The following is a 17,387-nucleotide window of genomic DNA, read 5'->3' on the forward strand; positions in this document are numbered from 1 at the left end:
CCGGCCGCCCCTCCCCAATCCCACCTGTGTATTGTGGTGTGGGCTGCCGGTAATGTATGTGTGTTTGTAAGCGTGTGTGTGTGTATATGTCTGTGTTTGAGTGTATATTTGTGTATCTACATATGAATGTGGGTGTGGTAAGCAAAAACTGTCGCAAAACACTGTGCTGACTCTGTGAAACGAAAAAACGCAGTTTTTTTTTTATTGAATAACGAAACAAATATTTACTTGTCAAAAATCAAAAGTAAGGTGATGTTATTGGCACGTATTTATATCTGATGGAAATCCATTGTGATTTCACAAGGAGGGGGCAGTTGTGCTCAAGTCCAAATATTCTGTTTAACCTGTTTTAATCTCTTACCTTTTCTACAATGCATTACTTTAAAAGTTTGGAGTAAAAACAGTGAAAAAGAGAGAATCAAGCTCTTAAAGGTTTTGTGGGTGGCTCTAAAAAGAGCCGTTTTGGGTCAGTCCTTGGAGGACAGAAAACACGATTCTGGAGGTGTCATGGGTCTGCTCCCTCTGCAAGAAAGTGGATCATGAAGGAGTCTCTCAGCTGGAAGGCCTCTCTGTTGACATTTACCTGTTTTATCCTGTGCAGCGGTTCGTCTACAGTTACCACAGCCGGATCACTGCAGGTTCCTGTGGTGCTGAGGACCTGATGAAGCCTGGCCCAACATCTATCACCAACAACAAACCAAAGCCACAAGAGGAACTACAGAAGACGTTCCTTTGCGTTGGGGGGCCTTTGGGACAACATGCTTGCTGTCCACTGACCCAGAGCAATTCAAAGCCACCAGACATAAACTAACAAGTCTGGCTCCAGGATGGGGCACTGGCAACTCTCATTGGGGGGAGTAAATAAATCTAGAAAGGAAAAGGATTTTGTCTGAATCGCTCTTAGTCTGGCCCGTCTCCCAGGACCAGTTTGAGGTGGTACACCAACCAGCTAGCGGCTCCTGGGATCATTCGGGCACGCAAACCCCTCCACCACGATAAGGTGGCGATTCAGGGAGGGGATATTTATCAGTCACTAGCCAATTGCTAACAATTACTGTGGGGAAACTGTTTTTGATTTGGTTAATTTTCTATACATTTTGGTGACTGATGTTTTTGTTTTTTTCATTTTTATCATAATGTATTATTATTAATACTTTATTATAAACTCAATTTAATATATTTTAAATCTTTAATTATTAATATTATTATTAGCAGTAGTAGTCACTGACTGCAAGGACCGTATTGTTTTCACAGTTGGAAAAATGTCTGCACCTTTAGCAAACCTTTTTTTCAGACAGTTAATGATGCTGATTGAAATGCTAACACTTTTAGCCACATGCAGTCACATACAGGTCAGACAGCCTTACATAAAGAGAAGGGCGTAGATGCGAACAGTGAGGGTGGGTGGTGCGTAGAGGTGAGGACGAGGGAAAGTAGTGCTCTTAGCCTCTAATTTACTTTGAAAAAAGTCTTTTTTAGAATCTAGGGAAAGCCGGAGCACCCGGAGAGAACCCACTAATGCACAAAGGAACACAAGAACAATTTCTGTGTCTTGGTTTGGGTTTTTTGCCTTGGTTTTTGCTTCCATTTGGTTTCTGTCACGATTTAAGTTCTGCTTCCTGTTTTATTTGGAAGGTTTCCTGTTTGTCGTGGTTTTAAGTATTACTTCCCTGGTCACAATCTCCCCTGATCGTTTTCAGTCATAAATGTGGTTCCCAAATTGAGAATAACTCCTTTATTCTAATCCAAAAATTCCTCTGGCTGAGTGCCTCTTGTGATAAACATATTTTGTTTGTTTATGTTTTCTGTGAAAATGAGGTTGAAACTCTAGAACATTTGTTTTTTGATTGTATACATGGTTAACTGTTCTTGTCCTCTTTTCTTAAGTGGTTGACAGGTAAAAATACAACATTAAACAATTTATTTTATATAATAAATACATTGATTTGCATTTCAAAAACATTTTGTTCACAAATACAAATTCATGACTGTGAAGCCTCACATAATTAGCTTTTTACATTACTCTAAATTACTTTTAAAAATTCAACAACAAATTAAAAATAAAAATGCAAAAAAAAGTCCAATTTTGATAGAGTTGTTTAATCTCTTAGATTCATTTTTTGATAATCTTCACTCACGATATGAGGCATAAAGTTTCAGACATAAAAAAATATAAAATAATAATAAGAAAAAAAGATTAAATCTAAATCCCATCCCCACACTATATCCACACACTACTAGTGTGGATTCCTAAAGGGGGTTCCTGTATGTTTAAATCTTCTTTTTGCATGTCCTACTCACAATATAATGCATTACATTTTCTAACATAAATAAAAACTAAAAACTAAATAAAATGCAGAGACAATATAAATCCCAACTCTACACTATATCCACACACTACAAGTGTGGATTCCTAAAAGGGGGGTTCCTCTATGCCTAAATCTTCTTTTACTCATTTTCCTGGTAGGAATAGCCACTGCCTCTGTAACGATTTTGTGGGTAGGAATAGCCTCTGTTGCCATTTTTCGAGTAGGAGAGGTGGCAAGGGCAGCAACACTCCCCATAAGCCAAGCCGCAGTAGCCATTTTGGCTTTCCATCATGCATTGGCCTGGCCTGTGTCTTGGCGTTGTTTCAGTTCTGTTACCTGCCTGCATCTCTTGCCTGGCAACAGCTTTCTTCACTTCAACTAAGTGTCCATTCACTGTGTGGTACTTTTCAACCAAGGCCAAGTCTGCCGTTTTGTGATGCGTGAAGTGCACAAAGCCGAATCCTCTTTTTTTTCCAGTCTCCTTCTCTAAGAGGATTTCAGACTTTTCGACTTGACCGTACCGAGAAAAGTAGTCGGTGAGGTGATACTCTTCAATGTTGTTTTTCAAGCCACCAACAAAGATTTTCTCTCCCTTGGCAGGAGCTGCAGACCCATTGGCCTTTCTTTTAGGAACAGCTACTTTAACTTTGACACTGTTCCTTTGGACTGTGTGCGGCGCTGCTGCCATGGCTGTGTTGGTCTCCTCCGGTGTATAGTAGGTCCCAAAGCCGAAGCCGCCGTATCCAGTTTGGTTTTCCATCATTCCCGGGCCTGGCCTGTGTCTTGTTGTTGTTTCCGTTCGGTTACCTGCCTGCATCTCTTGCTTGGCAACAGCTTTCTTCACTTCAACTAAGTGTCCATTCACTGTGTGGTACTTTACAACCAAGGCCAAGTCTGCCGAATTGTGATGCGTGAAGTGCACAAAGCCGAATCCTCTTTTTTTCCCTGTCTCCTTCTCTAAGAGGATTTCAGACTTTTCGACTTGACCATACCAAGAGAAGTAGTCGGTGAGGTGAGACTCTTTAATGTCATTTCTTAAGCCACCAACAAAGATTTTCTCCCCCTTGGCAAAAGCTTCAGACTTATTGTCCTTTGCTTTTGGAATAGCTCGTTTAACTTCAACACTGTTCCCTTCCACTGTGTGCGGGGCTGCTGCCATGGCTGCGTTGGCCTCCTCTGGTGTAGAGTAGGTCACAAAGCCAAAACAGCGAGATCGTTGTGCATTCTTGTTTTGAAGGACAACGAAGTCAGTGAGGGTGCCGAACTGCTCAAAATGCTTGCGCAGCCCATCGTCGTTCGTGTTCACACAGAGTCCACCGATGAAAAGCTTGCACACTTTGTTGGTCATTTTTGATGAGATTTTTTTTCTTATCTAATCTTTAAGGAAGCAAACTTGGAAATCTTGAAATGGCAGATGGAGAAGAAGGCAGGTGTATTTATTAGTTTTTCAGATACGACAATGTGACTTCATATGATGAGACGTGACATCATCTGATGACATGTGATGTCATCAGATGATGTCACATGTCATCACATGTCATCACATGACGCGATGTCATCAGAGTTTGACGCATTTTCTGCTTAAAAAAAACAGGGGGGTTAATTACATAAAAATATGCCATGAATTACAGATTTTAATAGTTTTGAGAGCATTTATGTTGGTGGAATATTACATTAGATTTATGTAAAAAAAAAAAAAATCTTTAATGGATTGTGGAAAATATGATGTTTTATTTTTACATTTAAATTTATGTTTGTAAAATGTTGCCAGAAGAATTAATACATTACTTAAAATCATTTTTTTTTTGAGATTCTGAAAAAACAAAGCAACACATTTTTCATCTCAGGGAGAGATCTCTGAGGATAGGAATTATGTAAAAACTACTGAATCCTTCCAAATTTCTGTGTGGACAAACAGACAAAGTAGACAAGCCGATTCTTCCCACAACGGGCTCAGTTGGATCAGACATTTTGATTTGAGTGGAGTGGGTGACAAATTATCAGTGTTCTTCAACAACATTCAGGTTCCTGAGGGTAAAGCAATATGCAGCATTGAGAAATCTTGAAGACCTGTCAAAACAATTTAGACCTCACAAATGATCCAAAAGATTTAACCTACTTTTTCTGTCTCAACATAGGAACACACTTTTAAATGGATTTTTTTTTCTATGCAGTACAGACCAAAAGTTTGGACACAACATCTCATTCAAAATGTTTCCTTTATTTCCATGACCATGAAAATTGTAGAGTCCAACTGAAAGCATTAAAACTATGAATTAACACATGTGGAATTGTATGCATAACAAAAAAGTGTGAAACAACTGAAAATATGTCATATTGTAGTTTCTTCAAAGTAGCCACCTTTCGCTTTGATTACTGCTTTGCACACTCTTGGCATTCTCTTAATGAACATCAAGAGGTAGTCACCTGAAATCTCCAATTTGGACTCATTAGACCAAAGCACAGATTTCCACCTGTCTCATCTCCATTCCTTGTGTTCTTTAGCCCAAACAAGTCTCTTCTGCCTGTTGCCTTTCTTTAGCAGCGGTTTCCTAGCATATATTCTTTTTTTGTCTTAAACTTGTTCTGTCCAATTCAATTCAATTCAATTCAATTCAATTTTATTTGTATAGCCCAAAATCACAACAACAGTCGTCTCGATGGGCTTCAAAGTAAAACATGAAATCAAAAGGATCACGAATACAAAGAGTTCAATAGAAAAATACTAAAATGAACTAACAAACTGACTAAGCTATACTGGCATCCCTGCCCTTAGACCCCCCTTCCGTCCAGCAACTGAGCAAACAGATGAGCACTGAAGGCCTTTTGTGTTGGACAGGTTTTGCTATTACAAAAAGGAGTTATGAATCTTCGGATAGCCAGGATGTAAATTTATATAAACCCCTTTTTGGCTAGCCCAGCGTCAGGACCCCCAGGCCACAGGACAGGCGCACTCTACTGTACGTCTCTGGCGGACACAGAGACCCAGGCCAAGGGTAAGGCCATGCAGGGCCCAGAGGGCCAAGGAGCAGCCCACCACTCGTCAACGCAGCCCAGCCCCGGCGCCCGACCCAAGCAGCCCAAAGATCACGACACAATTACAGCTCCACCCCTACCTCCCCCCACATTGCACTACCCTCTGCAGCCCCCCATCACCCAACACGTTCCTCAACCCCTCCTCCCTTACACACCCGGTGCCCTTCCCACTCTGCAAAAGGGAGGGTGAGCCCCAGAGGGTGCTGGGGAAGTAGCCCCCAGGCTTGTCCCCACCCATGCACCTTCAGACACAGGTATTCTTCTAGTCCCCCCCCCCCCCCCCCCCCCCGTCCCCCGTCCCTTGTCGCTACACAGTAACCCCCTCCAGGCCACCGACCCCCCCAGCACCGCATGCCTGGCCACCACCTGGTATAACAGGGTCCCAACACACCAGGCCAGGCGAGTGAAGACCGGCCGCCCCTCCCCAATCCCACCTGTGTATTGTGGTGTGGGCTGCCGGTAATGTATGTGTGTTTGTAAGCGTGTGTGTGTGTATATGTCTGTGTTTGAGTGTATATTTGTGTATCTACATATGAATGTGGGTGTGGTAAGCAAAAACTGTCGCAAAACACTGTGCTGACTCTGTGAAGCGAAAAAACGCAGTTTTTTTTTTTTATTGAATAACGAAACAAATATTTACTTGTCAAAAATCAAAAGTAAGGTGATGTTATTGGCACGTATTTATATCTGATGGAAATCCATTGTGATTTCACAAGGAGGGGGCAGTTGTGCTCAAGTCCAAATATTCTGTTTAACCTGTTTTAATCTCTTACCTTTTCTACAATGCATTACTTTAAAAGTTTGGAGTAAAAACAGTGAAAAAGAGAGAATCAAGCTCTTAAAGGTTTTGTGGGTGGCTCTAAAAAGAGCCGTTTTGGGTCAGTCCTTGGAGGACAGAAAACACGATTCTGGAGGTGTCATGGGTCTGCTCCCTCTGCAAGAAAGTGGATCATGAAGGAGTCTCTCAGCTGGAAGGCCTCTCTGTTGACATTTACCTGTTTTATCCTGTGCAGCGGTTCGTCTACAGTTACCACAGCCGGATCACTGCAGGTTCCTGTGGTGCTGAGGACCTGATGAAGCCTGGCCCAACATCTATCACCAACAACAAACCAAAGCCACAAGAGGAACTACAGAAGACGTTCCTTTGCGTTGGGGGGCCTTTGGGACAACATGCTTGCTGTCCACTGACCCAGAGCAATTCAAAGCCACCAGACATAAATTAACAAGTCTGGCTCCAGGATGGGGCACTGGCAACTCTCATTGGGGGGAGTAAATAAATCTAGAAAGGAAAAGGATTTTGTCTGAATCGCTCTTAGTCTGGCCCGTCTCCCAGGACCAGTTTGAGGTGGTACACCAACCAGCTAGCGGCTCCTGGGATCATTCGGGCACGCAAACCCCTCCACCACGATAAGGTGGCGATTCAGGGAGGGGATATTTATCAGTCACTAGCCAATTGCTAACAATTACTGTGGGGAAACTGTTTTTGATTTGGTTAATTTTCTATACATTTTGGTGACTGATGTTTTTGTTTTTTTCATTTTTATCATAATGTATTATTATTAATACTTTATTATAAACTCAATTTAATATATTTTAAATCTTTAATTATTAATATTATTATTAGCAGTAGTAGTCACTGACTGCAAGGACCGTATTGTTTTCACAGTTGGAAAAATGTCTGCACCTTTAGCAAACCTTTTTTTCAGACAGTTAATGATGCTGATTGAAATGCTAACACTTTTAGCCACATGCAGTCACATACAGGTCAGACAGCCTTACATAAAGAGAAGGGCGTAGATGCGAACAGTGAGGGTGGGTGGTGCGTAGAGGTGAGGACGAGGGAAAGTAGTGCTCTTAGCCTCTAATTTACTTTGAAAAAAGTCTTTTTTAGAATCTAGGGAAAGCCGGAGCACCCGGAGAGAACCCACTAATGCACAAAGGAACACAAGAACAATTTCTGTGTCTTGGTTTGGGTTTTTTGCCTTGGTTTTTGCTTCCATTTGGTTTCTGTCACGATTTAAGTTCTGCTTCCTGTTTTATTTGGAAGGTTTCCTGTTTGTCGTGGTTTTAAGTATTACTTCCCTGGTCACAATCTCCCCTGATCGTTTTCAGTCATAAATGTGGTTCCCAAATTGAGAATAACTCCTTTATTCTAATCCAAAAATTCCTCTGGCTGAGTGCCTCTTGTGATAAACATATTTTGTTTGTTTATGTTTTCTGTGAAAATGAGGTTGAAACTCTAGAACATTTGTTTTTTGATTGTATACATGGTTAACTGTTCTTGTCCTCTTTTCTTAAGTGGTTGACAGGTAAAAATACAACATTAAACAATTTATTTTATATAATAAATACATTGATTTGCATTTCAAAAACATTTTGTTCACAAATAAAAATTCATGACTGTGAAGCCTCACATAATTAGCTTTTTACATTACTCTAAATTACTTTTAAAAATTCAACAACAAATTAAAAATAAAAATGCAAAAAAAAGTCCAATTTTGATAGAGTTGTTTAATCTCTTAGATTCATTTTTTGATAATCTTCACTCACGATATGAGGCATAAAGTTTCAGACATAAAAAAATATATAATAATAATAAGAAAAAAAGATTAAATCTAAATCCCATCCCCACACTATATCCACACACTACTAGTGTGGATTCCTAAAGGGGGTTCCTGTATGTTTAAATCTTCTTTTTGCATGTCCTACTCACAATATAATGCATTACATTTTCTTACATAAATAAAAACTAAAAACTAAATAAAATGCAGAGACAATATAAATCCCAACTCTACACTATATCCACACACTACAAGTGTGGATTCCTAAAAGGGGGGTTCCTCTATGCCTAAATCTTCTTTTACTCATTTTCCTGGTAGGAATAGCCACTGCCTCTGTAACGATTTTGTGGGTAGGAATAGCCTCTGTTGCCATTTTTCGAGTAGGAGAGGTGGCAAGGGCAGCAACACTCCCCATAAGCCAAGCCGCAGTAGCCATTTTGGCTTTCCATCATGCATTGGCCTGGCCTGTGTCTTGGCGTTGTTTCAGTTCTGTTACCTGCCTGCATCTCTTGCCTGGCAACAGCTTTCTTCACTTCAACTAAGTGTCCATTCACTGTGTGGTACTTTTCAACCAAGGCCAAGTCTGCCGTTTTGTGATGCGTGAAGTGCACAAAGCCGAATCCTCTTTTTTTTCCAGTCTCCTTCTCTAAGAGGATTTCAGACTTTTCGACTTGACCGTACCGAGAAAAGTAGTCGGTGAGGTGATACTCTTCAATGTTGTTTTTCAAGCCACCAACAAAGATTTTCTCTCCCTTGGCAGGAGCTGCAGACCCATTGGCCTTTCTTTTAGGAACAGCTACTTTAACTTTGACACTGTTCCTTTGGACTGTGTGCGGCGCTGCTGCCATGGCTGTGTTGGTCTCCTCCGGTGTATAGTAGGTCCCAAAGCCGAAGCCGCCGTATCCAGTTTGGTTTTCCATCATTCCCGGGCCTGGCCTGTGTCTTGTTGTTGTTTCCGTTCGGTTACCTGCCTGCATCTCTTGCTTGGCAACAGCTTTCTTCACTTCAACTAAGTGTCCATTCACTGTGTGGTACTTTACAACCAAGGCCAAGTCTGCCGAATTGTGATGCGTGAAGTGCACAAAGCCGAATCCTCTTTTTTTCCCTGTCTCCTTCTCTAAGAGGATTTCAGACTTTTCGACTTGACCATACCAAGAGAAGTAGTCGGTGAGGTGAGACTCTTTAATGTCATTTCTTAAGCCACCAACAAAGATTTTCTCCCCCTTGGCAAAAGCTTCAGACTTATTGTCCTTTGCTTTTGGAATAGCTCGTTTAACTTCAACACTGTTCCCTTCCACTGTGTGCGGGGCTGCTGCCATGGCTGCGTTGGCCTCCTCTGGTGTAGAGTAGGTCACAAAGCCAAAACAGCGAGATCGTTGTGCATTCTTGTTTTGAAGGACAACGAAGTCAGTGAGGGTGCCGAACTGCTCAAAATGCTTGCGCAGCCCATCGTCGTTCGTGTTCACACAGAGTCCACCGATGAAAAGCTTGCACACTTTGTTGGTCATTTTTGATGAGATTTGTTTTCTTATCTAATCTTTAAGGAAGCAAACTTGGAAATCTTGAAATGGCAGATGGAGAAGAAGGCAGGTGTATTTATTAGTTTTTCAGATACGACAATGTGACTTCATATGATGAGACGTGACATCATCTCATGACATGTGATGTCATCAGATGATGTCACATGTCATCACATGTCATCACATGACGCGATGTCATCAGAGTTTGACGCATTTTCTGCTTAAAAAAAACAGGGGGGTTAATTACATAAAAATATGCCATGAATTACAGATTTTAATAGTTTTGAGAGCATTTATGTTGGTGGAATATTACATTAGATTTATGTAAAAAAAAATTAATCTTTAATGGATTGTGGAAAATATGATGTTTTATTTTTACATTTAAATTTATGTTTGTAAAATGTTGCCAGAAGAATTAATACATTACTTAAAATCATTTTTTTTTTTTGAGATTCTGAAAAAACAAAGCAACACATTTTTCATCTCAGGGAGAGATCTCTGAGGATAGGAATTATGTAAAAACTACTGAATCCTTCCAAATTTCTGTGTGGACAAACAGACAAAGTAGACAAGCCGATTCTTCCCACAACGGGCTCAGTTGGATCAGACATTTTGATTTGAGTGGAGTGGGTGACAAATTATCAGTGTTCTTCAACAACATTCAGGTTCCTGAGGGTAAAGCAATATGCAGCATTGAGAAATCTTGAAGACCTGTCAAAACAATTTAGACCTCACAAATGATCCAAAAGATTTAACCTACTTTTTCTGTCTCAACATAGGAACACACTTTTAAATGGATTTTTTTTTCTATGCAGTACAGACCAAAAGTTTGGACACAACATCTCATTCAAAATGTTTCCTTTATTTCCATGACCATGAAAATTGTAGAGTCCAACTGAAAGCATTAAAACTATGAATTAACACATGTGGAATTGTATGCATAACAAAAAAGTGTGAAACAACTGAAAATATGTCATATTGTAGTTTCTTCAAAGTAGCCACCTTTCGCTTTGATTACTGCTTTGCACACTCTTGGCATTCTCTTAATGAACATCAAGAGGTAGTCACCTGAAATCTCCAATTTGGACTCATTAGACCAAAGCACAGATTTCCACCTGTCTCATCTCCATTCCTTGTGTTCTTTAGCCCAAACAAGTCTCTTCTGCCTGTTGCCTTTCTTTAGCAGCGGTTTCCTAGCATATATTCTTTTTTTGTCTTAAACTTGTTCTGTCCAATTCAATTCAATTCAATTCAATTCAATTTTATTTGTATAGCCCAAAATCACAACAACAGTCGTCTCGATGGGCTTCGAAGTAAAACATGAAATCAAAAGGATCACGAATACAAAGAGTTCAATAGAAAAATACTAAAATGAACTAACAAACTGACTAAGCTATACTGGCATCCCTGCCCTTAGATCCCCCTTCCGTCCAGCAACTGAGCAAACAGATGAGCACTGAAGGCCTTTTGTGTTGGACAGGTTTTGCTATTACAAAAAGGGGTTATGAATCTTCGGATAGCCAGGATGTAAATTTATATAAACCCCTTTTTGGCTAGCCCAGCGTCAGGACCCCCAGGCCACAGGACAGGCGCACTCTACTGTACGTCTCTGGCGGACACAGAGACCCAGGCCAAGGGTAAGGCCATGCAGGGCCCAGAGGGCCAAGGAGCAGCCCACCACCCAGCCGGTGCCTCGTCAACGCAGCCCAGCCCCGGCGCCCGACCCAAGCAGCCCAAAGATCACGACACAATTACAGCTCCACCCCTACCTCCCCCCACATTGCACTACCCTCTGCAGCCCCCATCACCCAACACGTTCCTCAACCCCTCCTCCCTTACACACCCGGTGCCCTTCCCACTCTGCAAAAGGGAGGGTGAGCCCCAGAGGGTGCTGGGGAAGTAGCCCCCAGGCTTGTCCCCACCCATGCACCTTCAGACACAGGTATTCTTCTAGTCCCCCCCCCCCCCCCCCCCGTCCCCCGTCCCTTGTCGCTACACAGTAACCCCCTCCAGGCCACCGACCCCCCCAGCACCGCATGCCTGGCCACCACCTGGTATAACAGGGTCCCAACACACCAGGCCAGGCGAGTGAAGACCGGCCGCCCCTCCCCAATCCCACCTGTGTATTGTGGTGTGGGCTGCCGGTAATGTATGTGTGTTTGTAAGCGTGTGTGTGTGTATATGTCTGTGTTTGAGTGTATATTTGTGTATCTACATATGAATGTGGGTGTGGTAAGCAAAAACTGTCGCAAAACACTGTGCTGACTCTGTGAAACGAAAAAACGCAGTTTTTTTTTTATTGAATAACGAAACAAATATTTACTTGTCAAAAATCAAAAGTAAGGTGATGTTATTGGCACGTATTTATATCTGATGGAAATCCATTGTGATTTCACAAGGAGGGGGCAGTTGTGCTCAAGTCCAAATATTCTGTTTAACCTGTTTTAATCTCTTACCTTTTCTACAATGCATTACTTTAAAAGTTTGGAGTAAAAACAGTGAAAAAGAGAGAATCACTTTCTTAAAGGTTTTGTGGGTGGCTCTAAAAAGAGCCGTTTTGGGTCAGTCCTTGGAGGACAGAAAACACGATTCTGGAGGTGTCATGGGTCTGCTCCCTCTGCAAGAAAGTGGATCATGAAGGAGTCTCTCAGCTGGAAGGCCTCTCTGTTGACATTTACCTGTTTTATCCTGTGCAGCGGTTCGTCTACAGTTACCACAGCCGGATCACTGCAGGTTCCTGTGGTGCTGAGGACCTGATGAAGCCTGGCCCAACATCTATCACCAACAACAAACCAAAGCCACAAGAGGAACTACAGAAGACGTTCCTTTGCGTTGGGGGGCCTTTGGGACAACATGCTTGCTGTCCACTGACCCAGAGCAATTCAAAGCCACCAGACATAAACTAACAAGTCTGGCTCCAGGATGGGGCACTGGCAACTCTCATTGGGGGGAGTAAATAAATCTAGAAAGGAAAAGGATTTTGTCTGAATCGCTCTTAGTCTGGCCCGTCTCCCAGGACCAGTTTGAGGTGGTACACCAACCAGCTAGCGGCTCCTGGGATCATTCGGGCACGCAAACCCCTCCACCACGATAAGGTGGCGATTCAGGGAGGGGATATTTATCAGTCACTAGCCAATTGCTAACAATTACTGTGGGGAAACTGTTTTTGATTTGGTTAATTTTCTATACATTTTGGTGACTGATGTTTTTGTTTTTTTCATTTTTATCATAATGTATTATTATTAATACTTTATTATAAACTCAATTTAATATATTTTAAATCTTTAATTATTAATATTATTATTAGCAGTAGTAGTCACTGACTGCAAGGACCGTATTGTTTTCACAGTTGGAAAAATGTCTGCACCTTTAGCAAACCTTTTTTTCAGACAGTTAATGATGCTGATAGAAATGCTAACACTTTTAGCCACATGCAGTCACATACAGGTCAGACAGCCTTACATAAAGAGAAGGGCGTAGATGCGAACAGTGAGGGTGGGTGGTGCGTAGAGGTGAGGACGAGGGAAAGTAGTGCTCTTAGCCTCTAATTTACTTTGAAAAAAGTCTTTTTTAGAATCTAGGGAAAGCCGGAGCACCCGGAGAGAACCCACTAATGCACAAAGGAACACAAGAACAATTTCTGTGTCTTGGTTTGGGTTTTTTGCCTTGGTTTTTGCTTCCATTTGGTTTCTGTCATGATTTAAGTTCTGCTTCCTGTTTTATTTGGAAAGTTTCCTGTTTGTCGTGGTTTAAGTATTACTTCCCTGGTCACAATCTCCCCTGATCGTTTTCAGTCATAAATGTGGTTCCCAAATTGAGAATAACTCCTTTATTCTAATCCAAAAATTCCTCTGGCTGAGTGCCTCTTGTGATAAACATATTTTGTTTGTTTATGTTTTCTGTGAAAATGAGGTTGAAACTCTAGAACATTTGTTTTTTGATTGTATACATGGTTAACTGTTCTTGTCCTCTTTTCTTAAGTGGTTGACAGGTAAAAATACAACATTAAACAATTTATTTTATATAATAAATACATTGATTTGCATTTCAAAAACATTTTGTTCACAAATAAAAATTCATGACTGTGAAGCCTCACATAATTAGCTTTTTACATTACTCTAAATTACTTTTAAAAATTCAACAACAAATTAAAAATAAAAATGCAAAAAAAAGTCCAATTTTGATAGAGTTGTTTAATCTCTTAGATTCATTTTTTGATAATCTTCACTCACGATATGAGGCATAAAGTTTCAGACATAAAAAAATATATAATAATAATAAGAAAAAAAGATTAAATCTAAATCCCATCCCCACACTATATCCACACACTACTAGTGTGGATTCCTAAAGGGGGTTCCTGTATGTTTAAATCTTCTTTTTGCATGTCCTACTCACAATATAATGCATTACATTTTCTAACATAAATAAAAACTAAAAACTAAATAAAATGCAGAGACAATATAAATCCCAACTCTACACTATATCCACACACTACAAGTGTGGATTCCTAAAAGGGGGGTTCCTCTATGCCTAAATCTTCTTTTACTCATTTTCCTGGTAGGAATAGCCACTGCCTCTGTAACGATTTTGTGGGTAGGAATAGCCTCTGTTGCCATTTTTCGAGTAGGAGAGGTGGCAAGGGCAGCAACACTCCCCATAAGCCAAGCCGCAGTAGCCATTTTGGCTTTCCATCATGCATTGGCCTGGCCTGTGTCTTGGCGTTGTTTCAGTTCTGTTACCTGCCTGCATCTCTTGCCTGGCAACAGCTTTCTTCACTTCAACTAAGTGTCCATTCACTGTGTGGTACTTTTCAACCAAGGCCAAGTCTGCCGTTTTGTGATGCGTGAAGTGCACAAAGCCGAATCCTCTTTTTTTTCCAGTCTCCTTCTCTAAGAGGATTTCAGACTTTTCGACTTGACCGTACCGAGAAAAGTAGTCGGTGAGGTGATACTCTTCAATGTTGTTTTTCAAGCCACCAACAAAGATTTTCTCTCCCTTGGCAGGAGCTGCAGACCCATTGGCCTTTCTTTTAGGAACAGCTACTTTAACTTTGACACTGTTCCTTTGGACTGTGTGCGGCGCTGCTGCCATGGCTGTGTTGGTCTCCTCCGGTGTATAGTAGGTCCCAAAGCCGAAGCCGCCGTATCCAGTTTGGTTTTCCATCATTCCCGGGCCTGGCCTGTGTCTTGTTGTTGTTTCCGTTCGGTTACCTGCCTGCATCTCTTGCTTGGCAACAGCTTTCTTCACTTCAACTAAGTGTCCATTCACTGTGTGGTACTTTACAACCAAGGCCAAGTCTGCCGAATTGTGATGCGTGAAGTGCACAAAGCCGAATCCTCTTTTTTTCCCTGTCTCCTTCTCTAAGAGGATTTCAGACTTTTCGACTTGACCATACCAAGAGAAGTAGTCGGTGAGGTGAGACTCTTTAATGTCATTTCTTAAGCCACCAACAAAGATTTTCTCCCCCTTGGCAAAAGCTTCAGACTTATTGTCCTTTGCTTTTGGAATAGCTCGTTTAACTTCAACACTGTTCCCTTCCACTGTGTGCGGGGCTGCTGCCATGGCTGCGTTGGCCTCCTCTGGTGTAGAGTAGGTCACAAAGCCAAAACAGCGAGATCGTTGTGCATTCTTGTTTTGAAGGACAACGAAGTCAGTGAGGGTGCCGAACTGCTCAAAATGCTTGCGCAGCCCATCGTCGTTCGTGTTCACACAGAGTCCACCGATGAAAAGCTTGCACACTTTGTTGGTCATTTTTGATGAGATTTGTTTTCTTATCTAATCTTTAAGGAAGCAAACTTGGAAATCTTGAAATGGCAGATGGAGAAGAAGGCAGGTGTATTTATTAGTTTTTCAGATACGACAATGTGACTTCATATGATGAGACGTGACATCATCTGATGACATGTGATGTCATCAGATGATGTCACATGTCATCACATGTCATCACATGACGCGATGTCATCAGAGTTTGACGCATTTTCTGCTTAAAAAAACAGGGGGGTTAATTACATAAAAATATGCCATGAATTACAGATTTTAATAGTTTTGAGAGCATTTATGTTGGTGGAATATTACATTAGATTTATGTAAAAAAAAATTAATCTTTAATGGATTGTGGAAAATATGATGTTTTATTTTTACATTTAAATTTATGTTTGTAAAATGTTGCCAGAAGAATTAATACATTACTTAAAATCATTTTTTTTTTTTGAGATTCTGAAAAAACAAAGCAACACATTTTTCATCTCAGGGAGAGATCTCTGAGGATAGGAATTATGTAAAAACTACTGAATCCTTCCAAATTTCTGTGTGGACAAACAGACAAAGTAGACAAGCCGATTCTTCCCACAACGGGCTCAGTTGGATCAGACATTTTGATTTGAGTGGAGTGGGTGACAAATTATCAGTGTTCTTCAACAACATTCAGGTTCCTGAGGGTAAAGCAATATGCAGCATTGAGAAATCTTGAAGACCTGTCAAAACAATTTAGACCTCACAAATGATCCAAAAGATTTAACCTACTTTTTCTGTCTCAACATAGGAACACACTTTTAAATGGATTTTTTTTTCTATGCAGTACAGACCAAAAGTTTGGACACAACATCTCATTCAAAATGTTTCCTTTATTTCCATGACCATGAAAATTGTAGAGTCCAACTGAAAGCATTAAAACTATGAATTAACACATGTGGAATTGTATGCATAACAAAAAAGTGTGAAACAACTGAAAATATGTCATATTGTATATAATTTAATTTAATTAATTTTTTTTTTTTTGAGATCCTGAAAAAACAAAGCAACATCCCTGAGATGAGAATTCTTCTCAGTATGTAAGTAAGTAGTAAGTAAGTAAGTAAGTAATCTTTATTTATATAGCACTTCTCACAGAGAGCGACTCACAAAGTGCTTCAAAAAGTAAAAACAATATAAAATCAGTAGCGATACCCAATAAAACGCATACAGGCATAGAAATAAACAAACAGGCAAAAGTGAACACAAGTAAAAGTCAGCTAAAAGCTTTCCTAAATAAAAAGGTCTTAACTTGAGCTTTAAAACACTCGACTGAGTCAATCTGGCGCAGAGACAGGGGGAGGTCGTTCCAAAGTCGGGGAGCGACTGCCTGAAAGGCGAGGTCTCCTCTTGTTTTAAAATGAGTTTTTGGAACACAAGAGATTTTTTTCAGTGGACCTCAAAGGACGTGCAGGAGTGTAGGGAGTTAAAAGGGCAGAAATATAGATCGGGGTTTGTCCGTGCAGGGCTCTAAAAACTAAAATCAGAATCTTAAAATCTATTCTAAATTTAACAGGAAGCCAATGTAGAGATAAAAGCAGAGGGGTGGCATGAGTGCGCTTATTGGTTCCAGTTAAAAGCCTTGCAGCAGAGTTCTGGACCAGTTGGAGACGTTTAAGAGACTTTTTGTTAAAACAAGTAAAAAGAGAATTACAATAGTCTAAACGAGAGGAAATAAAAGCATGGATGATCAGCTCAAGGCCAGACCTGGTCAACATCTGCTTCAGTTTAGCCACATTCCTCAGGTTGTAAAAACAGTTTTTGACCAAGCGCTTCGAATGAGAGTCTAGAGACATAGCTTTGTCAAACCAGACACCAAGATTCCTGAGACTGGGCTGGACAGAAGAGCTCAGTGAACCAAGGTGTCTTTTGATGGAGGGAATTTTGTCATCAGGAGCAAAAATTATTGTCTCTGTCTTGTTTGGGTTCAGGAGTAAGTGGTTGTCATTTAACCAAACTCTAATGCTGGCCAAGCAGTTTAGGAGATTTGGTAGATTTGTGTAATTATTTTTACCAAAGGAGCAATAAAGTTGAATGTCATCAGCGTAAAAATGATAAGAAATATTTGAAAATTTGCTGATGAGTCTCCCAAGGGGAATCATGTAGAGAGTGAATAGAATGGGTCCCAATACAGAACCTTGGGGAACGCCACAAGACAGGATTTTTGTTTC

The 17,387-nt window shown here is 40.8% G+C and overlaps 3 protein-coding genes across 3 annotated transcripts; all 3 read right to left on the reverse strand.

Annotated features, from left to right (window-relative positions):
* Positions 1 to 304: 304 nt before the first annotated feature.
* LOC144984645 (uncharacterized) lies at positions 305 to 5,339 on the reverse strand. The gene has a single exon (XM_078933880.1). The coding sequence runs from the start codon at positions 3,655 to 3,657 to the stop codon at positions 2,449 to 2,451; it is 1,209 nt and encodes a 402-aa protein (XP_078790006.1). The 5' UTR covers positions 3,658 to 5,339; the 3' UTR covers positions 305 to 2,448.
* Positions 5,340 to 6,798: 1,459 nt separating this feature from the next.
* Positions 6,799 to 11,380, reverse strand: LOC144984646 (uncharacterized). The gene has a single exon (XM_078933881.1). It carries the CDS (start codon positions 9,412 to 9,414, stop codon positions 8,206 to 8,208), a length of 1,209 nt encoding a protein of 402 aa, XP_078790007.1. The 5' UTR covers positions 9,415 to 11,380; the 3' UTR covers positions 6,799 to 8,205.
* A 1,183-nt stretch (positions 11,381 to 12,563) lies between these two features.
* Positions 12,564 to 15,411, reverse strand: LOC111949002 (uncharacterized). The gene has a single exon (XM_023964652.2). The coding sequence runs from the start codon at positions 15,175 to 15,177 to the stop codon at positions 13,969 to 13,971; it is 1,209 nt and encodes a 402-aa protein (XP_023820420.1). The 5' UTR covers positions 15,178 to 15,411; the 3' UTR covers positions 12,564 to 13,968.
* Positions 15,412 to 17,387: the final 1,976 nt, after the last annotated feature.

The sequence above is a fragment of the Oryzias latipes genome, chromosome 16, assembly GCF_053564925.1.
Source record: "Oryzias latipes strain Hd-rR chromosome 16, Olatipes_Hd-rR_3.1".
Lineage (NCBI taxonomy): Eukaryota > Metazoa > Chordata > Actinopteri > Beloniformes > Adrianichthyidae > Oryzias > Oryzias latipes.